The sequence below is a fragment of the Polypterus senegalus genome, chromosome 5, assembly GCF_016835505.1.
Source record: "Polypterus senegalus isolate Bchr_013 chromosome 5, ASM1683550v1, whole genome shotgun sequence".
In the NCBI taxonomy this organism is placed as follows: domain Eukaryota; kingdom Metazoa; phylum Chordata; class Cladistia; order Polypteriformes; family Polypteridae; genus Polypterus; species Polypterus senegalus.
In genome coordinates, this window is record NC_053158.1 from 20,998,864 (window position 1) to 21,023,963 (window position 25,100).

Below are 25,100 nucleotides of genomic sequence, written 5' to 3' on the forward strand. Positions count from 1 at the left end.
TAGAAGGCTGAAATTTGGCAGGCTCATTCCTTACAGCTTACTTACAAAAGTTAGGCAGGTTTCATTCCGAAATTCTACGCATAACGGTCATAACTGAATCCTACTTACGTACATATATACGGCCATAGCCTGCAGCTTGGTCGCCGTGTGAGGCGGAGTTGCGTCCCCCATCATCACGCCTCCCATGTAGATGGCTGCCTGCCTATATTGCGTCCCCCATACCCACGCCTCCCACGTAATTCAGTGCCTGCACATTGAAGGCCGTCCGTCAGCAGCAATCCAATAGACATGCTGCCGCTACGAGGCGTTTGTCATGCCTAAGACGAATACGATATTCGAGAGATACAAATTTAATGAGAAGACACAGGGTATAAACAAGACTTTTGATCACTTTGAAACGGAGTTAAAATTGCTGGTGAAGGACTGTGCTTATGCAAACGAAGATGAGATGGTCAGTGATAGAATAGTGTTTGGCACAAACTCAGCAAAAGTGCGAGAGAAACTTTTAAGTGCCGGGTCTGAGCTAACATTACATAAAGCCGTGGACATCGCAGGATCGCATGAGATAGCACAAGCACAGCTAAGAACCTTCGATGCATGTGCTCCGAGCGGCTCACGTGAACTGACTGTGAGCGCATGCATGACAAAAGCAAGAGCTCCAAAGAGCGCTGAACAAAAAACGCATTACACAATTGACAAGGCAGCAAAAGAATATGAAGCGAGTGACGCATACAAGCATATTCATAAGTGCAGTTACTGCGGAAACAAAGCACACGGTAAAAAAAGTCAATGTCCAGCTAAAGGAAGACAGTGTAAAAAATGTGGTAAATTGAACCACTTCGCTAAAGTTTGCAGGACTGGGAAAGGTAAGCCCGTGCATGCAGTGTGTGATGTCTCAGATAAAAAGGAAGACAAGCTGTTTATTGATGCAGTAAGAAAGAAGCAACCCTCTGAATCTGAACAAGCCTTTGTAGACATATCAATAGGAAAGTAAGGTGTAAAGCTTAAGTTTAAATTACGTTCATAGACACGCTGCCGCTAAATATTCGCAGGCAAATCCACAACTTAATACCGGGAATGCCTGTTAAACATCTTAGATTCACGAGTACCGATTTGGGTAGTGATCACTTCGATGAATGAAACCTGTTATCTTTACAACGGTTGACAAACACGGAATATAACTTGAACACAACACATCCTCCAAATACGAACCTCATTGAAAGAAATACTGATAATCAAATCCTTGATGACAGCAACACTCATAACAGTCAAAAAAACAATTACATTGACAATCATGTTACGTTATTTTTAAAATGTTTCCTTTTCTTTTTCACAACTTCTTTAACACAGTACTTCTCTGCTGCAAAGTGCAGGTATTTTGCTAGTATATATATAAATGAATAAATAACTATGGAACAGGACACTAGCCAGGTCAGGTTTAAGGTAAGAAATATCAGCCTGAAGGCTATATCAACAAAGCGCATGGGTAAACATACTCCAATTATAAATTTTTTATTTTACAGAACCCACCCATCCTACCAATTGTAAAATCATAATTTTATTAAAAGTCTATCTATTTGTTCTGAAAATATCCCGAGTTGCATTAAGTTGCAATTTAAATATATCCAATAAATTACAAAATTATTACTTCAAATTTCTGCTTCTTAATAGAGGGTTAAAAAATAAATAATCCCCCCCCCCCTTCATTAGTCAAAATTAAAATATTTAAAACTAGTAATTAATATGGATCTTAAATTTTTTTTTTCAATAAAACATATTAAAAGAACACCAACAAAAGACTAAAAATCCCTAAAATTATAATACTATATTTCTTAAAAACCCAAACACTAAAAAATAAATATTAGGAATCAGTAATAAACTGTCCCCTGTTTATTATCCCTGGTGGCCATAATTCGGTTCCCTGAACTAAAACAATATATATATATATATATATATATATATATATATATATATATATATATAACTGCTCAAAAAATGAAAGGAACACTTTGAAAACACATCAGATCTCAATGGGAAAAAGAAATCCTCCTGGATATCTGTACTGATATAGACTGGGTAATGTGTTAGGAACGAAAGGATGCCACATCGTTTGATGGAAATGAAAATGATCAACCTACAGATCCCTGAATTCAAAGACGCCCCAAAAATCAGAGTGAAAAAATGATGTGGCAGGCTAGTCCATTTTGCCAAAATTTAATTGCAGCAACTCAAAATTGTACGCAGCACTTTGTATGGCCCCTGTGTTCTTGTATACATGCCTGACAACATCGGTGCATGCTTCTAATTAGGTGACAGATGGTGTTGTGGGGGATCTCCTCCCAGATCTGGACCAGGGCATCACTGAGCTCCTGGACAGTCTGAGGTGCAACCTGGTGGCATTGGATGGAAAAAAAACATAATGTCCCAGAGGTGTTCTATTGGATTTAGGTCAGGAAAGTGTGGTTGCCAGTCAATGGTATCAATTCCTTCATCCTCCGGGAACTGCCTGCATACTCTCACCACATGAGGCCAGGAATTGTCGTGCACCAGGAGCCACTGTACCAGCATAGTGTCTGACAATGGGTCCAAGGATTTCATCCTGATACCTAATGGCAGCCAAGGTGCCTTTGTCAAGCCTGTAGCGGTCTGTGTGATCCTCCATGGATATGCCTCCCCAGACAATCATTAACCCACCACCAAACTGCTCATGCTGAATGATGTTACAGGCAGCATAATCTTCTCCATGGCTTCTCCAGACCCTTTCACTTCTGTCACGTGCTCAGGGTGAACCTGCTCTCATCTGTAAAAGCACAGGGCACCAGTGGTGCATCTGCCAATTCTGGTATTCTATGGCGAATGCCAATCGAGCTGCATGCTGCTGGGCAGTGAGCTCAGGGCCCATTAGAGGACATGGGGCCCTTGGTTCACCCTCATGAAATCTTTCTGGTTGTTTGGTCAGAGACATTCACACCAGTGGCCTGCTGGAGGTCATTTTGTAGGGCTCTGGCAGTGCTCATCCTGTTCCTCCTTGCCCAAAGGAGCAGATACTGGTCCTGCTGATGGGTTATGGACCTTCTATGGCCCTCTCCAGCTCTCCTAGAGTAACTGCTTGTCTCCTAGAATCTCCTCCACGCCCTTGAGACTGTGCAGGGAGACACAGCAAACCTTCTGGCAATGACACGTATTGATGTGCCATCCTGGAGAAGTTGGACTACCTGTGCAACCTCTGTAGGGTCCAGGTATCGCCTCATGCTACCAGTAGTGACACTGACTGTAGCCAAATGCAAAACTAGTGAAGAAACAGTCAGAAAAGATGAGGAGGGAAAAATGTCAGTGGCCTCCACCTGTTAAACCATTCCTGTTTTGGGGGTCATCTCATTGTTGCCCCTCTAGTGCATCTGTTGTTAATTTCATTAACACCACAGCAGCTGAAACTGATTAACAACCCCTCTGCTACTTAACTGACCAGATTAATATCCCATAAGTTTCATTGACTTTATGCTATACTCTCATTAAAAAGTGTTCCTTTAATTCTTTTGAGCAGTATATATATATACAGATATACGAGTTAGTGATAAGCCAGTCCCCGTACACAGACAGACACGACACCAGATGTCCAGAACACACAATTTTATTTTCGTACTTCAGCACACAGCATCTCACAATGTCTTTCCAACCAAACTCACTCCCTTCTTTCCTCTACTCTCCCAGTACTTCTGCCACCTCTACTCCCAAGCTCTGTCTTCTTCCTGCCGAATCCGGCTCATCCAATGGGGTGAGGCGGCCCCTTTTATAATGCCCCGGATGTGCTCCAGGTGCTCCGTGATGATCTTCTGGCAGCTTTTCTTGGTGTGGCGCAAGTGCCGCATGAGCACCTGGAAGCATTCCAGGTATATCTGGAACTCCTCTGACAACCCCCACACAGACCAGTGGGGCTGCCCTCTTGTGGCCTGGGGAAGGTATTGCTCTTCCCCTGGTTCTTCCAGGCATCCTGGCTTTGCAGGACCCCCAGCCATCCACAACTATATATATATATATATATATATATATATATATATATATATATATATATATACATACATACATACACATACACACACATATATATATATATATACACACACACAAAAGATGTGTACAAAAAATATAAATGCTAGAAAAAATATATTGTATGTACAGTAATCCCTTGCAATTCATGAGGGTTTGGGGCACATGACCCTGAGAATGCGAAAATCCGTAAAATACCTTTTGGGTCCATGATTACTCTAAATTCTAAGTTTATTGCACTAAATAAGATGCAAAAATTGTGAGAAACATGAGATAGAACAATCACTGAATAATCAAATCACATGTGTAAGGCTGACTGCCAAGACAAAGATGAGTGGCCTCCTCCGATAAAGTGTTTAGTTCAACAATTCTCTAGTGATCTGCAACTTTTTATAAAATTGAAATTATAAATAATTTGTGTATATTTATAGTATGTAATTAAAGAAACGAATAATGTTACAGATACAAAACAAATCCAGCAAAACAGTAAGCATGATAAACACAACTCAGTCCAGTTTTGCAGATGCAAATGACGGAGTTGCAGTCCATTTAAGTAGCGCTGCTACAGCATCATCTAAAGTTTTCCACAACAGGCCTCAAAACTCTTAAATTAATTTCAATTAAATTATTGACGACAAACCTGTGAATTGCCTTTGCCATGTATACGTAGTTTTGTATGTTTGCTTGTCTTTGTCAGTTTTGTATTATTGTCTGAGTAAACATGCAAGTAAGAATTTAGTTGTACTACTGAATATACACATTACAGTAAACTTGAACTTGAAGTATCCTACTTAAGGCCTCAGTATGCTTATTACTATGTATATCCCAGGTGACTCTCTGATATCCAAGTTAAATTTACAAACTTTTGCTTTGCATTCCAGCTGCGTCCAAGTGCCACTGTGTACGAACTAGCTAAAAATTTCAACCTGGAGGTTTCCTTATTTGAAAGACTTATAAGAATGGGCATTCCTTATGTTCGATTGAACTACCAGGTAAGGCTCCAATTGGACAAGCGTTGATACAGTTTTTTGTTGGTATGTGTTGCTTATTGTTTTTTTATATTACAAATTAAGCCATGAAAATGTGAATATTAATCTGTTCTCTATTTATTGAGTACATGTGTTTTTCAGTGGTAAAATTTCTTTCGACTGCTGATACATTGTATCTGGCATATATTATAACCAGTTGATTATCAATAAGATGAATGTGATCAGAACTAATCGTACAAATGCAGGTACTAATTGTGAATATTGTTTTAAAATGCAAGTGGCTATCTGAAGAATTTACATGGCTAGTCCCATTCTAATGTTTTACTCACTCAGGAGGCTTATTCACAGCTCGCAATCGAACATGACACTGAAGTAGCTGCTCCCCTTTAGAATTAAGTGTCACTTGCAAGTAATCCAATTTAAAGGTATTCCAAAATATATGATACCAGTAACGGCACACTGCACAATAACGTGCATTAAATACACTTGACTTATAGTTTTCATTCTCTTTCTCTGTATGTTTATCATTTGTTTGCTCAGAGGTTGATGCACTTGCTGTTTCCTGAGCAGCTCTTTTTTCTCCACCCTAGCGGCCCGCTTCTTCTCTTCTTTTGTCGGCATCTTTTCAAGTTAAAACTGATTAAGTCAGTGTTTGTGTTGCAATTACTTAGTACGTTTTCTTTAATTTTTAACTTACAGTAGCTAGAACTTGAGTCTTCAATCTGCTTCAAGAATGATTTAAGATATGAAGATGTAAGGAAAGTGACAACGAAGGTGGTAGGGATTAGAACAGCGCCCATACACATGCACTGCATGGCCCCCCTGCTAGCCACTGGAGAGAGTTGATTCAACAATAAAATAAAATAAAAATAAAAAGAGTAATAAAAATGATAACCCCTGAAAGCAGACAGTAGAGGTCACGCAGTATATGTGTACCAAACTTCAGGTCAATAGGTCAATCGGTTTGTGAGCTACAAGTGATTTAAAATCCTGGACAGACAAATGAACAGCCACAGTAGCGTATTATATAAGAAGAAACAATATATGAAAAAACTGGAAATGTGGCACGCAAAATACTCGTCTACATAAACACTCCCAAAAGGTTGTTTCTGGTCACATTTGGTCACATCACGGCTCATCAATCCACCTTGTGAATCAAAAATCAGAATTGTATTGTAACAAAGTAGAGATGCTTTGTTATTAATATTGACTATGTTTTAACAATATTTCTACTTTGCTTAAGTACAAAATTTTCTGTTTATTTTCACTTTTACTACACTACATTTTCAAACACAAATAACTACATTAACTCTGTTATACTATGCTGGACACATTAATTACTGCAATACAAAAGTGCTATGCAGATATGCACAATTTTATTAAGTTAATTAACTAGAATAAATGTTTCCTCCACTTTAAGAACAACCATGTTACAAAAATGCACGTATATGAAAAATCAAATGTGTGCTGCTGGTTCTAACACCTGATCATCTACACAGGCATTCCAAGTACACCTCGTCGATGTCTGTTAAATTGGGTGGGGCTGGATGTTTGAAGGCGGAGCTGAAGATTGGTGATGCACTATCCCAGTCTCCAGTTATTTCAATGGCCGATGCTGCAGTGTTCAGATGCTGTCCTCACCAAGGTGTACTTGTGCATTTGTGTGCCATAGTTTATACACTTTGACATGTGTTGCTTATGTCTTTCCACATTATCACAGTCATCACAGATCCAATGCGGATCAGGAAAGCCCAAGAAAATCCCAATGGATATTTACTTTGAATGTGAAACTAAAAGTGATAAAGTCAAGGAAAAGCACTTTTTTTTAAGCACAACATTATTTGATGAAGGCTTATGCCTCGTTAGGGTTTGTTTTGATGACTGGTGTTATTATTAAACAAATTCTGTCACTTTCCTAGTAGTTTGGTGTTAATTTGAAGAAAATGGGAGACATTTGTGGAGCCAGGAACTGCTTAAATATGTGTTCCATTTAAATTATTTGTAATTAGGTTATGAAAATTTAGTTTATGAAGGCATTCCAGAAATACAATAGTGGGAGAAGCCTCTTGACCGCTCCTGTCAGCGCCCTGCCCAGTGAATTAGGATGTCTGCTCATGCTGAATGTCACTGCTTCAAGTTTCAGTTACTTGCCACATACTTTAATGACTGGAATACAATTCATGTGCAAAAAGAAGGTAAAAAGAAGGTAGTCTGAATAACTTTTTTTGACTACATATATAAATAAAACTTAATACATACTGCTACAGGGAGCCAATGTAGTGATCTGAAAAGAGGGGTGAGATGTGTCCATCTCGGCTTAATATGAAATACTTTAAAATTTCTACTTGTGTAGTTTTCTCAAAGACACATTTTCCAGGCAGGTTAACTCAGCTTGTACTCAAGTGTGGTTGTTGTGTACTTTATACAACACTATACATTATACATAAAACTAGTTTTTTTTTAACCATGTAGTGAAAAGTAAAAGCAAGCAGCCTTATGTCATATTGGTGCCGCAAAAAAGAATGCAGGTGCTTCTCAGGTGGGTTCAATTGTACCTAGCCATTCTTCTCATGTCCCATGTTCATTTAATGAAATGCGTCAATAAGTGAGACTAACAGTCTTGGACATTGGATTGGATTTTTCTCTCATCCTATGGTGTTTGTGGCTTTAGGTTAAGCCTTTAGTGCTTGGATTACTGATAAAGAATCATTGCTCTTTCGGCAGTAGTGTTTTCTAGGATCAAATTAGACGGATGATCAGAAAGAAGATGGATTTATGGTCATGCAGCTCATTAATTTGACTATCTGTAATGATGAAATAATAATGTTATTCAAAGGAACAAAGCAAAAGGTTCAGTGGAGAATGGCAAGAATGGCATGTGTTTAAATCTAAACAGAAAATATCGCCTCAAACTCAAACCAATTTTACTCTAACCAGTTGCTTCATTAGGTGCCAAGTCTTCTTGTTAATTAAACTCGTTCTTTAATTCCATGGCTTGTTGCTGCTCTTATTGTGCAATAGGAAACATTTCTGAAATTGTTGATTTTCTCTTTTCTAAGAGCACTGGTAAAATGTTTTGTAGACCTGAGCAGATCAACATTCCTGAGACCTTCATCTTTCTGTATTTTCAGATATTGTATGATGGTCACTGTTTGCTGGTCATGTTTTGGCTAATTTTGTATCTCATTATTGTTTCGCTGCTAATTAAGGAAAAAGAAACAAGAGGTCTGAGTCTTCAAGAGCAGGTCAATTAAAATAAATTCAAAAGGAATTAATTAGCAGAAAAAACAGGTCACTAATTAAGTAAAGGGTTAGAATAAAAACCTGCAGCCACTGTGGTCCTCCAGTACCACAGTTGGGGACCCCTGATGTAAACGATAATAAAATGCCCCATATCCTACTACAGTCCTCTTATGTAACACTATCTTATATACCTAAGGCCGTGGACAACAAAATAGAGCAACAGAACTATCAGAAGAGAAAGTTATGTCTTTATTCACTAAATGTTATACTGTATATAATACGCCCAAAACATAAGCAGAGTACATATGTGAGTGTTGGTTAAAATAATACAGCTTGATAATAGACTACCAGGTGGCTCTCTGTTAATTTGTTTCTGGTCCAACTTGGTCTTTCCACCAACATGGCCTTTGAATGATGTGTCAGAAACAAGCAGCATGGCCTGTCTGAATATGGCTGTCACGAGAGGTGTTCTCCTCAGTATGCAGAATGGCAGAGACAGTAGGTGGCTTGCAGCCTCCACTTATTCTTGGTCTGTAGCCCCTGATACACCAATGAAACAGCCCAAGCACAACCCTGCCTCCAGTTCAGGTCTGTCAGTACTTTCTCCAGTTTCAAAGGATGCACAAATGAAGTTTCAGGGAAACGAGAACAAAGGATATACAGGTAATCGAGTTATAAACTGGCCCGCTCTAGTCAATTCTCCTCTTCCCCATTACAGTTAGCCAGAGCAAGACGTTTTTATCATTTGAAAAATACCGCTAAAGCTGGAGGTTGAAAAAGGTGCATAACAAAACATATTAAATGAATTCATATATCATTGCTAAAACATTGGGGAGTTACAGTGGCTTCTTTTCATAAAGGTTCCTTCTTCTTTTAGAGATCTTAAATAGCAGTTTACAAACAATTATCAAAAATCTTAATCTACACAACACTCCACCTCTGTCCTAGGGTAACCTTACTCCCCTTTATACTTTATTACTTAAATTATAACAATTGGGAACTACATGGATAATCACAGTATATTAAATACAAAAAGATCGCTTGTAAAGTCATGAACTACTTAGTTCCTAGCAGTCTATTAAATTTCGTGAGTAGCCTTTATTTGAAAACACTTGCCGACTCCTGCTTTAAATGAATTCCAGATTAGAACATCTGAAGTGAGTAAAATGGATTTTGCCTAATAATATACTAGCTGTTCAACACTGCATTCACTGACACTTCAATTTATTAATTAACCTGTGGTGCTATGTGTTTACATTAATTTATTGCTAGTCTGTGATGTTTTCTAAATATATTTCAAACAGGTTATAAGTGTGTAATATGTTTCTCTTTTTGCATTTCTACAGCATCGGATGCGTCCAGAAATTGCTAAACTCTTAACTCCACATATTTATGACAAGTTGGAGAATCACCAATCAGTCTATCTCTACGACAAAATCAAGGTCAGTCTCGTAAGAATAATTGTCTTAAGCTCCTAAATGAAGAAAACTACATTTTTTCTCTACTTTGCTTGATTATTTTTTATAGAAGTAAAACAAATAGATTTTGACCCACCTTTTAAACATTCTGACAGTCATAAATTAATAATATGAAAAAGCTCACACACGGTATTGGCCATGCATTCACATTTCCTATTGGATGAACGGAATGATAGTCAAAACTAAAAGGTGCTCTTAGCTGGCTGGTTGGATCTTACTAATTCACACAAAACCCACTGTGTTCTGTGAATTTACAAAAATGAGAACATTTAAACAGTTGGTGAAGTTGGGCATGTTAATAAGTTTAGAGGGTCGCCACAACTGTTACGGCAGTCAGACCATATTCAGGTTATGAGGAAGACCATAACTTGCTTCAAAATGCTCATTATGCAATATGCAAACTAAAATGAGTGTGTGTAATTTGCGATTATGACTGATTCAGAGCAAAGTTGTGCACACTGATTTCTTTCTACCAGAAACTGGCAAAAAAAGAGAAATTTTATGAACAAGTGATTGCCTACAGTAGACAGACAAACAAAGTAAGCGCCCAATGGCGCATCAATATAAACAAAATAAACAACTGGTAGCTCTTGTGGCTTAAAGTATTTGATGGATTTTCTGAGTGGATCTAACTTTGGAGAAACTCCATCCTGTGGTTTGCTCAGTCCAAAATGAGATGCCACCTTCCAGAGATGCCCAGGCTTTACTGGGCTTGGATCAGAATGGGCGTGGTCAGTTGTCCTCACTGGACATCTTTTCAGCACTGTGGAACGAAAAGGAGATGACATAGTTAATTACAATGCCAACCTCTCTTCTCGGGTGGTATTACATACCTTGGATGAGCCCAGAAGGTGATCCTCCAATGTGTATACGTCATATGCTATGTGAGGTCCAGAGGGCTCTAGAGCAGACTTTCATTAAGGATATCTCTGTACTTTGCTCTCTTCAGCATTCCCTCTACACTGATGAGTCTCTCAGTCTTTCAATGAAAAATAACCCCACAGCTTGATGCTGCCACCACCACGCTTCACCATTGGAATGGTATTACGCAGGCTTGATGCTAATCTTGACTTCATCAAACGCTGAGAATCTTGTTTCTCACAGTCTGAGAGTGTTTTAGGTACTTTTTCACAAACTCCAAGTGGGCTTCCATGTGGCATCTGCCATTAATCCCAGATTAGTGGAGTATTGTAGTAATGATTATCCTTCTGGAAGTTTCTCCCATCTCTGCACAGCTTCACTGCAGCTGAATGAGAATGATCATCGGGTCCTTGATCACCTCTCTCACTAAGACCATTTTCCTCCTGGGCAGCCAGATCTAGGAAGAGCTGTGCTTGTTTGAAGCATCTTCCATTTAAGAATAATTATGGTAACTGTGCTCTTGGGAACCTTCAGTGCTACAGAAAGTTTTTGTAAGCTTCCCCAGATCTGTGCCTTTTCACAATCCTGTCTCTAAGCTCTGTAAGCAATTTCTTTGACCTTGTAACTTGGTGTTTGCTCTGATACACCTTGTCAGTCATGGGACCATCTATAGACAGGTGTGTGCCTTTCCTTATCATATCCAATCAATTGAATTGACTTCAGGTGAACTCCAAAACGAGGTGGAGAAACATCTAAATGATGATCAATAGAATGGGATGCACTTCAGCCAAATTTCAAGTGTCATAACTCATATTTTCAGTGTCTGAATACTTGTGTCAGTGTGATTTTTCAGTTTTTTTATTTTTCATGCATTTGCAGATTTCTAAAATCCTGTTTTTTCTTTGTCATCCTGGAGTACTGAGTGTTGCTTGATGTGGGGAAAAATGAATTTAAATGATTTTAGGATAAGGCAGCAATATAACAAAATGTGAAAAAAGTAAAAGAGTCTAAATCTGCTGCACTATGCAACTAAGCAAGTAACAATCCACAACACACAATTCTTACTTTTCTGGGTGTGCAAATTTTGTGCTGATGTAATAAATCAGAGTTTCTTTCTTAAGTACATCCATCTGTTTAACAGTGCTTTTCTGTGTTCACCTGTTGCCCATCCTCCTCCCCAAATTTTAAAGATATTGTAGAATATGTTTGTACACAGAGATGCCCTTCCTGCCACCAACCTCCATTACTTGCCTTTTATAACATTCAAGATGAATGGTGATCTTCTATTCTAAATAATCAATATTTTCAGTTTTTAGGACAACACATAAACACATTTGATCAAGTAGGGTCTTGAAGAAGAGAGAAGAGATTTTTTTATTAGATATAATTTTTGGATTCTGAGATTTTACTTATGCTCCCAGAAGCGATTTGTTTTTGAAAAATCCAAAAATATTTATATTTATTTATACCTTTTGTGGCCACCATTGTCGATTTTTGTCCTTTTCCAACCTGTCGCCCAAACCCAACACAGACAGACACAGGACACAAGTTCAACACACACACTTTTATTTTTCCTTATGTGAAACGCTTTCCCTCATTTCACACCATCACAATACAGTTCCAAAGCACAGTACCCGGCATAAAAATACACTTCTCTTCTTTTCTCTTTCCTTCTCTTTCTGCCTCCTCTCCTCCTGGTCAGCTTTCTCCTTTTCCACCTGACTCTGGCTCTCTGAATGGAGTGAGGCGGCTCCTTTTATGTATCTCCTGGGAGTGCAGCAGGTGGCTCATCAATGTTACCTGGAATCACTTCCAGGTGTGGTGGAGGCCCAGTCTGGGGCTCTGCAGCTCCCCCTGGTGGTCCCCATGGAACCCAACAGGGCTGTACCAAACTCCAACTCCCAGCGTGCCTTGCGGGAATCTGTGGTGCCACAGCCACACAGGAGGGCTGCCATGTAGCATCCTGGGGAAGGTAGTGCCTTGTGGATGCTCTCTCCCCACATTCCTTCCATTCATCTGGCATCCCAGCCAGGTAGTGGCTGTGGGCACTCATCACAGTTTAAATGCTATAATACTCTAATGGCTTGCTCTTTAATATGACAGAGAATGACAGGTTCCTCTGTATTTGAATACCTGACATATATGTGTTTATTTTATTTCCCAGGGGGTTAATTCAAATCTGTTTTTTGTGGAGCATGAACACCTCGAAGAGACAATTCATGAAGGCCGAAGTCACCAGAATGTTCACGAAGCCACCTTTGTTAAATCCCTTTGCAAGTACTTTATAAATCAGGGATATTTATCATCAACAATTACGGTTCTTACCACGTACACAGGACAATTCCATTACTTGAGGAAGATTATGAAAAATGATTTCTTCAATGATATCAAAATCCGGGTTGTTGACAAGTACCAGGGTGAGGAGAACGATATTATAATTCTTTCCTTGGTCCGTAGTAATCTGGAAGGGCGAGTTGGATTTTTGCAGATACCAAACCGAATTTGTGTTGCTTTGTCTAGAGCCAGGAAGGGTTTGTTCTGTATTGGGAATTTTAAAATGTTGTCCAAGGTTCCTCTTTGGAGCAACATTTTAAATGTGGTCTCCATGAATGATCAGATTGGGAAATATTTAGTCCTTCAATGTGAGAATCATCCAAAAAATGTCACTTTTGCATCTGAAGCTGAGGACTTCAAGAAGGTGCCAGAAGGTGGGTGCATGCTGCCTTGTGAGTTTCGGCTCAGGTGTGGCCATGTTTGCACACGGTTGTGCCACCCTTATGATTCTGACCACTCTAATTTCAAATGTGTCAAGCCTTGCCAGAAAATAGTCTGCACTGCAGGCCACAAATGTACAAAGAAGTGCTTTGATAAATGTGGACAGTGTCAAGTATTGGTCAGTAAAACAATACCAAAGTGTGGCCACTTGCAAAATGTGCCTTGTTCACTCCCAGCTGATAAATTTATTTGCACTGAGCCATGCACCAAGACTCTAGAATGTGGTCATCAGTGTTGTCGCATATGTGGAGAAACGTGCACATACAAATGTCCGAAAAATGTCACAATTGATTTAGGGTGTGGTCATGAAAAGTCTATAGTGTGTTTACAGAAAGAGGACATACTATGTAAAAAGATCTCTGTTTCATGTTTAGTGCCATGTGAGACCCTTCTGAACTGTGGGCACCAGTGCACTGGTAATTGCAGCAAATGCTCCAAGGGAACATCCCACCCCCCTTGCTCCATCCAATGTGAGAAGCTGCTACTTTGCTCCCACCCATGTGAAAAACAGTGTGGCGAAGATTGCATTCCTTGTTTGAAGCTCTGTGAAAACAAGTGCTTTCATGGAAAATGCATAAAGAAGTGTTGTCAGGCATGTATTCCATGCACCAAGCCTTGTGGTTGGCAGTGCTCACATCACAAATGCACCAACCTGTGTTATGAACCATGTGATAGAGAGCCTTGCCAATACCCATGCAGAAGAAAACTCAAATGTAAACATGCATGCATTGGCATGTGTGGCGAGCCTTGTCCAAGAAAGTGTCGTATTTGCAATGCGGAAGAAGTCCAGGAATTATTCTTTGGTCGAGAAGCTGATCCTGATGCTAGGTTCATTCAACTGATGAACTGTAACCACATCTTTGAGGTGACTGGGTTTGATAGTTGGATGTTTTCACCGGAACCCTCTGGTGTGATCAAACTAAAATGTTGCCCTAAGTGTAATACTCCTATTCGAAGAAGTGTGCGCTATGCTTCACTGGTGAAGAAAACTCTGCTTGAAATCGAGCAGGTGAAAAGGATGGTATTTGCTAAGAGTGTAACAAGCACTTTACAATTTTTGGAGGATAGTGAAATTGAGATAAACTTCCCAGAAATGGCTGAGGTGTACCGGTCTAAGCTTGAGGAGCCAGATTTGGGAATGAAATTCCTGACCACCATTCAAGCTCAATTACCATTACTTTCAAAGCTGTCTGACATAAAATCGACTTCCAAGTTGATACTGCCAGCACACAAATATGAGGAAAAAATCTGCAAACGTATCGAGGAATGTAGTGTAGCAATAGCAAAAGGAAAATTCAGAGGCAATAACATGGAAATTCAAGAAATCATTCTTTTAATCGAGGCATTGAAAATTCAGTCCATGTACCTCACAAGTGTAGATAGATCTCGGCTTCTTATCGGTTTGGAAAGTAAATTTAACCTAATTCACATGGAAAACCTAATTTACCGGATTGAGCAAAAGCAGATAGATGTTACAGAAGCATGTGAATTACTCAGACCAAAGAAGCAAAGCTTTAATTGGCAGTCCGGCTTGGAAGGCTTGTTAGAAAAACAAACAAAAGTTTTTGATCACTTCATGTTTCTACAGGGGAACTGGTATAAGTGTACTGAGGGACACATTTTCTTCACACAGAATAGTGAAGGTGGGCAAAATGAACCATCCTGTTCTGAATGTCTGCAAAACTCTTGAGAAGAGTCTTAATTATTGGTTTAATTACAAATACAATACATCAAGTAAAAATGCAAAGGAATTAGTTGCATTTTCAGTCCTGATGTCAAAATTGTTTATTTATTGATTTGCTTAATATTAAATTTTAAGGTAATCATTCATTTTTCAAATATATTCTACTCCAACAGCAATAATGCTGGGCATTTTAGAAATCACAGTCAAGTGACTATTCACACTTCATGACAGAGTCCCCAGTCATATATGTGCAGAAACTACACAAGCAGGTTCATTCTGATTGGCTGCTCAGACTATACGTGCACATGGTGCCGACTGACACTTTTAACCATTGACATTTTGCAGTAAAGCTTACCCATTGAAAACCAAAAACAATATGGCCACAGGGTTGCCAAACTGTCAAAAAAAGAGAGATGTTTTACTGATTCTTGCTGAACTGTGCTCCTTAAAGTACAAATTTAAAAAGGCGTAATTGTACATACGGATGGTTAGGAAAGCGTGGACAATATGGTCTGTCCACTTTACGGAGAGAATGAGAGGTATGTAAATCTATGTAATTTATACTTGTGTTTATTTATTTTGGGTTCTTCTAGTAAATGTTTCCTAAGATACTTTTCTCATTGGTCATTTAGTTGTATCTGTGGTGGTACATGACAGTTCGCTTTTTTAAATCAAAAAAGTGAAAATGAGCATGACAGAGTCACTACTCAGAGTACAATGTATAGCTGTCGCTGAACGATGTTGGTCACATCAGAAAACCAGTCTGATCCCACTACATAGCAGCAAATTGAAATTTTTGACATGACAGAAATTTTTCCAATCGTACAACAATCATATCGTAGGATGAAATTGGCCATTGCGACCCCTTTCTTACTGCAAGTGAAACAACAGCCAATGAAGCTGAAATTCAGGCCGACTCATAAAATCAGTGAGCAGCTTAAAATCGAAACCAAAACTGCATAGTGTATTTATATAGGCACGGTCAATAATCCTCACTTATCCATGCAGGCTGTTATGAACAAGTTCGTTGTGACACATTTTGCTATATTAATGTTGTATTTTTCATGCATATTATGCTTGTTGAAAATATGTTATTGATTTAATATTAATTGAAATGAGTTAAAATATTTTAAGTCTTGTTTCGGTGCTATTTTACTTTTTATGAGTGCTGACATTTTGTTTATGGTTGACATAATGTTGCTAAGGAGATGACCTGGAAGTGCATGATCTCTGATGTCATTGCTATGACAAGATAAAAGATCATCACCGGGCATTTGGTAGCCATTTATGATTTTGGATTGCTCCTTATAACTTCATGCAATTTTCTTTGTTTCCGTATTCCTTAGTAACAGATGTTTTGACTCTTCACTTTAGGGGTTTGTTTCTGGTTTTGATACCTGTGTTTTGCTGTCCTGGTGTTGACCTTTGTGTGTATTTGATTTTGTTGATCTCCTGATCCTTTTTTGTCAGTTTTTTGTAGAAGGTTATATTGGGTTTAAAAAAGCAGGTGTGCTCACTTGTGCTGTGAAAACTGCGAGGGTTTTCTTCTTTTATTTTTGTCGTTTTCCTTCAGGCAGAATTTATAATCATGAACTACCCAAACGTGGAAATGTGAATTTAGTTCAAAGACATTAAATCACTGATTGTAAGCACATGATAATAATGATAATGAACTGTAATTAACATAATTCAAAATATATAAAAGTTTTCAGATGTGAAGAACCACCAGTTGCTACAGAGCTATAGAGACTTCAGAGTTCAGGAGGTACTATGCAATTTCTAAATCTGAAGAGAGAGAAAAGTTCTACTAGGATTAAAATGGCTGACGGTGAAAGAAAAAGTTACTGGCAGAAAAGATAGCGAAAGAGGAGAAACAACAGAAGAGTTGGGGCACCAGTAGTGACCTCTTTTAATGTCCAGGTTAAAAAAGCACAAAATAGGTGCAAAAATCAGCATATACATCAAATGATGTGGTCATCCTGGCTTCTTTGCCTATAGAAAACTTCAATTGGAGGTCCATTCTGGTCTGAAGCTAGGTCATGACTGATGAGGAGTTTCTGCATACTGTGGGCTTATGTATAAGTGGAAGGGTAGAGCCACTAGTCTTCAAAGAGGAAATGACATCATCAGTTATCTAGATAGTTCTCCTCCACTCTAAAGCAAACAGAAATTGTGTTAGTGGCAGCTCATCCAAATCCTTCCCTGTATTTTAAATGAATGTAGATCCATGAGAGATGCCTGATGTTTGCGTGTGACATGTATATAAACCCTTGATGTGTACTTTTCAGAAACTGCTGCTTAACTGGAAGGAATTTTTAAGGGCTGGAAGATGATAAATATTGTCTTGGTACAAAAAAAAAGAGGTGATGACATCAATCAGAGTAACTGTAGGCCAGTAAACGTAACATGTGTCATGGATGCATTAACAGAGCCGATTTTTAAAGAAATCAAATAGATCAACACACATCTAGAACAGCCGTATTAGTTAGTAGTCAACATGGGTTTAGGGAGGAAGATTGTGTTTCATTCATATGAAATGATCTAAAGTGGAAACAACAAAATTGTTATGTCAGAGAGGCATATCTGATGCAATTTATTTGGTTTTCTAAAAAGCTTTAGATAAGGTATCACATGAAAGGCTTGCAATCAACATTAGAGAAGTGTGAGTTAAAGGGTTAGGGTCTAGATGAGTTCAGCACTGGCTCAAATAAAGAATGCAAAGTCTCATGGTAAGGTGAACACTTTCTAAATGAAGTGATGTTAAAAGTATTGATCCTCATGGATCAGCGTTGGTACCATGGCTTTTTAAAATTTTTATAAATCTCTCTATTATAATAAAAAAAATCCTGGGACGAGACCAGACTTTTTAGACTTGGATGAGACGTGACTTTTTCAGAGAGATACTTTCATGTCCTGCAAGATGAGACTTTGTGGCAAGAGATTTAACCACGCCCAGGGCCGGAAATAAAAGACAAAGAGTAGATAACAAAGTAGAATGTTGTAAACAATTCAAAAACGGCGCGATACAAATGCAGAGCAGGTTAGAGGTAATGCAAGTACTAACATTTGAAAGTCTCAAAAAAATGATATTTAAGATCGCAATAGCGCAAACAAATGGAAATTATTACTCGGTGAAATAAAGGAACAGCAAAAAGAGATTGAATATATTGTTCGGATTTAAACTTTAAGTCGGAGACCTGTAGATCATCTAATTCGTGTTGCCATCAGGGAAAAGTAGTGTTTCTTCCCAATGAAGAGGCGTATCCGCAAGAATTAAAAGATTTGTTGTTTGGTGAAGGTGAAATCCACATACACGAGTGGCAGAGATGCGAAGTGGCTGGTGCGTATCGAAGGCTGGGGGGGATTCACAAGCAAAACGAGCAGAGGGCAGCCCCCTAGTGATTAAGATAAAAATGTAACTAACAAGCTGGTGAAATTTTCTGGTGACATTAAAGCAGGAGGAATGACAAGTATGCTAGAGTGAAGAATAATCACTACAAGTAGACCTTGAGTAGATATACGGGTTATGAAATTCAATTTAAATGTATATGTGTTGCTAGTAGAAAGTTAAAATGTTAGATCTGAATACACAACAGGGGAATGAAATGTAGGAGTTTGGAATCCATTTGGATGCATCGTGCATCCAGACTACATAGAAATCATTAAGAAGGGTATTAGGAGATTAGTTTACACAGCTTGATGTGTCAAGTACAAATAATTAATTTGTACATTTAAGCAGTACAACATACTCCTGAGGGCCTGTCCACACTATGAAGTGCAGTTCAGGTCTCCATATTACAAGGTCTAGCAGTTCTAGAATAAATCCACAGAGGAATAACTAGACTGATTCTAGGACTATGTGGTATAAGCTATATGGCTTGATTCAAGGAATTTTCGAGGAGACATAATAGTTATTCTAAAGCAGGGATCCTCCATCACGGTCCTGGAGGGCTGTAGGTTTTTGCTTCAACAAAGTTCTTAATTAAAATTCATTAATTTGCATAGTTAAGCTCACATTAAGTAATTAAACTCACTTATTACAATTCAGAACCTGCAATTGCTTGTTTCAGTTGTTTTTTTTTTTTTGGTTCTAATTGTTTCTCTGTTTTCCTAATTAGCCACTAATTAATAATGAGATGCAAATGACCGAGGGACCAACAATTCTCCAGCTAAGTTGGATTTATTTTCCACTCTGTACATGCATAATGAAGTTTCTGTGTTAATGAAATGTTTGAAATAAATGACAGAAAATAAAAAAAAGGCAAAGAAGTATATATCTGTTTTGGTCCACAAAGAAATAAGGATAATGTTCTCAGAAAATAGAAATTTACAATGTGTAAAATTATGGAATGATGAAAATCCTGACAGGTCACTTAATTAAATACCAAGATTTATTATCAGCAAAGACTGACTCCTATTTAGAAAAAGGATTGAAATGAAAACCTGCAGTCACAGTGAACCATGATTGAAGACCCACATTCTTAAAGAAATTAATCAGATCAGTAGATTCTGGATCTTACTTTAAGATATGTTTTATGCAAGAATACAGGGGCAGAGATAGAAACTGGTTAAGGCTAAATTTTGTACAAATACTACGTACAAAGAACCATAGATGTGTGAAATAAATTACCAAGTACTGTGGTTTAAAGCCGTACTTTGTGAACCTTGGAAACTTGATGGATGATATTTTCCAAAAGTTAGAAGAATACATACAGGGTGGTCCAGATCTAATTATGCAGATCCAGATCGTCTGGATGGCTTTGATTTCGGCACAAAGATGATTCTTCATGTCGTCAGTTCGCATACTTCTCAATGGTCTGGGATTTTTCGGGTGATTTTCTATGTAATAAACTTAATAAGTTATAGTGTAATGAAAATTGCATAATTAGATCTGGACCACCCTATATTGACAAGCAGTGAGCTGAATGGTCTACATTTTAAACAGACCATGTGGAATACAAAATCCTAAATCTAATACTTCTAGAAGTTGAAGTATTAGGTTTTCAGTGACAAAGCAGCTGGTCTGAAACCTGCCTTGGACCATGCTCCTCTATAATACTTTGAGATGGTGTTCATTATAAAAAGACACTATATGCAATACAATACAATACAAGTTATTTTTTGTATCTGCCCCTTAGTTGATTGATGAACTATGGCCAGTTGATAATGGATTGCGAATGGAGGAGATTAAAATTGTAAAAGAGAAATTCAAAAACAAAGTTCCTACCTGCTCCCGAGTTTTCCGTAGTGGAGTCTGTGCTGGCCGTCCAGTTTGATAACAGAATCTTTCTATCCGAAGATTCCAGTGCTGTGTTTTTCAAGATGACTTTTCCATACACAGGAGAGCAGCTTGGCAGTAGAGCAATGGCACTGAGTGCCACATCCATATACCGAGAAGAGAAACAGAATAAAGGAGGTATAGTAATGGTTTGTAAAAATTACGACAATTTATGATTTTGTATAAATGACTAACAAACAGAAATGCAGTATGCACAGCTAATCAGCAAGCTCCAGTCAGGGTATACTGGACTAACGTTGTGAGTCTTTAGCTGGGATTTAAAAGCTCAAATGAAGAGGAATCTCTTATATTAGCAAGAATATCATATAGAAAATGGTGATAGCTTGTTTGGTGCTGTGGAGCCTTGTTGAGAAAACCTACAGTTCCCTATGTATTTTTCTGACTATTTGTACAGAAATTTACCCAATTGTAAGGGAAAGGGTGATATTAAGTTGTGAGGAAATTGTTTCCCCACTTCACTCAAGTGTACGTTTGCTTGGGTTTTTCCTACAGGTCCTATGTTGACACACAATTGGTGGACATGTTACACTATGGCTTGACTGTAATATGAAATGGGGCATTGTGATTAACTGATTAATATTTTTTGAATAGGACATTTCTTTAGGTTTTACTGTGGAAGATGGAGGTGTTATATGAGACAATGCTGGTACAGTAAAACCTTGGTTTGTGAGTAACTTGGTCTTGTGAGTGTTTTGCAAGACGAGCAAAAATTTTTAATAAATTATAACTTGATAAACGAGTGTGGTCTTGCAATACGAGTAGTACTTATACACTTTGTCTGCCGAGCGTCACATGATCACAACTGAGCTGATGGTTCTTCTCTTTCTCTCGCTGTGGGATTGTGGGTAATCGTCTCCCATGCTCACTGTCAGTCGGCATGCAAGCGATGAATCTGTTTAACGACAGTGCAATGTCACATTGCAGCGAAATCCTCAAAAGGATGCAAAAGCATCTGTCATTGGATAGGTTCTTTGTCAAAGTCGCAAAAAAAAAAAGATTCAAGTGAGCCAACAGATAGCAGTGATTCCGTTAGTTATAGTGAAAGTCGTCCCACACAATGTCTAGAGAAAGAAAACAGGAAAAAAAAAAGGTTTGGGGGACCAGCCTGTAGCCACATTTAATATGAAGGGTGAATAAACAAGAAAGAAAAATGCTCTCATGATGCTGATTAAACAAAAAGGTTCTTTGGAGTGAAAGCTACATCATTGTCAGTTGCAGGTTTTCATTGAATATTGACTTCTGGTAGTCTCTAGATTTTTATCTTACCAATCCTGAAGGGGCAACGTTGCATGGGTGAAAGTTGCAACTGGAGATCCCCTCCTTCAGTGGTCAAGCCTCTGAATTCTGGGAGAAAAAGAAAATAAAGTTAAAGACAGAGCCCCCTCTCTGCTCAAGGTGGTACTGCCTACCTACTCCTAGCCCTTGAAAAGCCTCCTAAGCACTCCTCCCCGAGAACACACAAAAATGCAGTAATCATGTACATTACTGTCTTTTCTTCATGGGAAAATCCTATCTACATCCTAAAACATTGCAAACATTTTTTCCAGTTTCTTGCTTACTGTAGAATTAGTTGAGAATATAAACTCTCCCAATGCCATGGAGTTTCAAGTTCCTTTTTTGTCTTTGACACATCTTTAAGATTGCAGTTACCAAGATTGTCATTATAAATAGCAAACTGGGATCATACAACCAGAACTTGTGTGGTGGATCAACAAAATATCTACACATGACAGGAAATGAATCTGGTGGGGTTTTCTTTTCGTTAGAGATCTTTTTTAAACAACAGGCAGACATATAAGCAATTCAAGTGTTGAAATGTTTCCAGACAGAACTAAACAACTTTCGTCTTGTGTCAATGTCAATGGAAGCGAAACACGATTTGTTTTGCCAATTTGCTTGCGAAGTCAAACTTTTTACTTTTTACATGAACCATTTCACTCTTCGCTACCAGTGAATAATATTCTAGCTTTCCAAGACTCAGTAATGGAGAAAGTGAAGGTTTAATAGAATGCTTGAGAAATGTACGCGATGCACATATTACAGTATGATTTTGTTTCAGTTTATATTTAAGTTAATCAATATTTCACATACGTAATTTTGGCGTTAACTTAATTCACTATCCACTTACTAACTCTCAGAGAACTGACAGGATGTTAAAAACATGTCTACATGTTTGTTAGTTGTATCTAACTGTGCCAGTACTGGGCCGTCCATGAGCAACAAAGAATCATTTTCTAGTTCAAGAAATGTAGGTAAATGTTCATGGGTAATTATTACCACGCTTATATTAACTTCACCTGTTTGTTGTCTGGTACAAATCTTGTAATCAGTATTTAACCCACTTCCTATTGTCCAAATGACTTGAACTTTTGCACACTTACTCACTTCCGATGACAAAACATGAATCAATAAGTTTCACTAATTGATCAATTAATCCATGTTAATTAAGAAATTACATTTTCATATGAAGAATAGTTCAAGATTTCACCAATAGTTGGAGCTAGCAATGGATAGAAATATTAAAGGAAGTGTTAAAATATTGATTACAACATTATACTAAAACAAACCCAAGACTAAAAAGTTGAAAATAATATATATATAAAAAAAATACTTTTAAAAAACCATGCTCATATTAAGTTAAGAAGTGTACTAAAAAGTAAAAAATAAGTCTCTCATACATCACTCATAAAATAAAAGCCTGGGTGCTTTTCATCAATCAACATTCAAAAAGCGCCCATGCTTTTATTTTTTACGATATTAATCTCTATCATTGATGCACTGTATAATGCTGGTTCACCACCTGCTCTTTCCCTAGAAGTTATTTTTTGGGTTGAGTAGCTGCTAAAGTGGTGACCAACACACTTAGATTTAAGAAAAGAAGGTGCACTGTAACTGTCCCAAAACCATCAAGACAAAGCAAAGATTCAAGAAACCACACCAATGCTTAATAAATCTTGTGAGGTTTGTAGGATATTTACGGGTTTCAAAAGCAATCAGGACAAAGCAACACTTTCTGCTTAAGAACAACTATCACAATTACTCTGGCTTTAGTACCAGAGTGGATTTAAACTGAAAACTGCAAAACGTTGAGGGAAAACTGGCACAGAAAGTGTTCCGTCATCTTGAATTTAGTGTATCCCTTATGTACTATGGTGATCAATCTAACATCTTGTGTAAATATCTTTACTTAGGACCTTGAATCATCTCACTTTAGTCAAACTGAATTCTTCTCATCTCATTTTCTGAAACCACTTTTCCTGGTAAGGGTCGCATATTTTATTTTGCATAACATGTTAACTCTGATGGAATGCTGGCTCTCCCATTTAATGTTAGTTTGCTGCTGTTGGCGTCTGTATGGTTGAGATATTTAGGGAAGATTTTTATGCTATCAATCAAACCTGCAGGGTAGTTTTAGAAAAATCTGCTCATAACCATAAATGTTGTTTTGGATTATGATAGTGAGTATAGAAAAAATCATGAGAAATATTACAACTTTATCCCTTGTCACCTATCTTGAGCCGTTTGTAACAGGCTGTTATGCATGAAAAAAACACTTCAGAGAGATCATATACCTCATGAAAAAGTACAGTACTTATCATGATGTTTTACAGATTTTTCAGTTTTACATTTACATCTCAATTTTTCAATGCATAATGCTTCAACTTTATTGCATTTTTGACAATTTCCACTGTAACAGGAATCAGAATTGAGCTGACAACTCCAATAACAAGTAAGAGTTCTGAACGAGGTATTTCATGTAAAATGAAAGTGATAAATACTTGTAATATGAAAATTATATTGGAAACTATAACTGCTGTAAATGTTTATGGTTCTTCAAAAATGTGATTATTGCAAGAAACAAGACCAATGTAAATAGACTAACCCAAGCTAGAATTTAAGAAAGGCATCCAGAGCAACAAAGTTTTGACTGTGGTCTTATCTCCTGAATATCAAAGCATGTTGGAAGCCAGTCAGGGACCATGTGTATAAGATGGCCTCCTTGAAGCCATTTTGTGACTTCCATACATTTCAGGTGTATTAAAATACCAAAGGGGAACTTTAGATTTTGCTGGGTGTTATAGAAACCTCTCAAAGAAAGGCAGGAGGAAATAAGACATGAACTAGGCACAACCCAGATTTGCAATAGAAAAGTGGCAAAAATGTTGGATGACAAATTACAATGAAAGTCTGTATATTTTGATTCTACTATTGTATTGAACTTGGATCTGTATGGGCTTTAATGAATAAAGATTTGAGTGCAAATGTGTGATGCTTTCTCTAAATGATTGGATCTTCTGATGTTTAAGCTGTCCTAAATTGTTTTTGGTGTGTTTGCATTAAATGCAAAGGGTCTGCTATGCATGTGTGTCCTTCTGTCTGTCCATGTGAAACTGCTGAGTTCTTAGTGGATCGATTTAATTGAAATTTAGTACACTTATTCTTCAAGTAATTTGTTGGTAATGTCAGATCACACTGTACACATTTTTGAAATTTATCAAAACTCCCATTTAAAAAATACAGATTCATGGGTTTATGATTCATGGGTCCATCTAACTGTGGGTTTGTCATCAATAATTAAATGAAAATTGCTATGCGAGTTTTGAAACCTACTGTGTAAAACCACAGATGATGCTGTAGCAGTGGTACTTAGATAGACTGCATATTCCAGCAGACCTAGAACAACAACAACAACATGTATTTATATAGCACATTTTCATACAAAC

At 37.8% G+C, this 25,100-nt stretch overlaps 1 protein-coding gene across 2 annotated transcripts in view; it reads left to right on the forward strand.

Moving 5' to 3' along the window:
* Positions 1-25,100, forward strand: part of LOC120530153 (NFX1-type zinc finger-containing protein 1-like) — a 215,428-nt gene that overhangs the window by 89,157 nt on the left and 101,171 nt on the right. For both annotated transcript variants that reach the window (XM_039754362.1, XM_039754363.1), the window contains 3 exons: positions 4,929-5,039; positions 9,626-9,721; positions 12,783-13,035. In XM_039754362.1, coding sequence (XP_039610296.1) covers positions 4,929-5,039; positions 9,626-9,721; positions 12,783-13,035 — 460 coding nt within the window. The remainder of the gene's footprint in view (positions 1-4,928; positions 5,040-9,625; positions 9,722-12,782; positions 13,036-25,100) is intronic.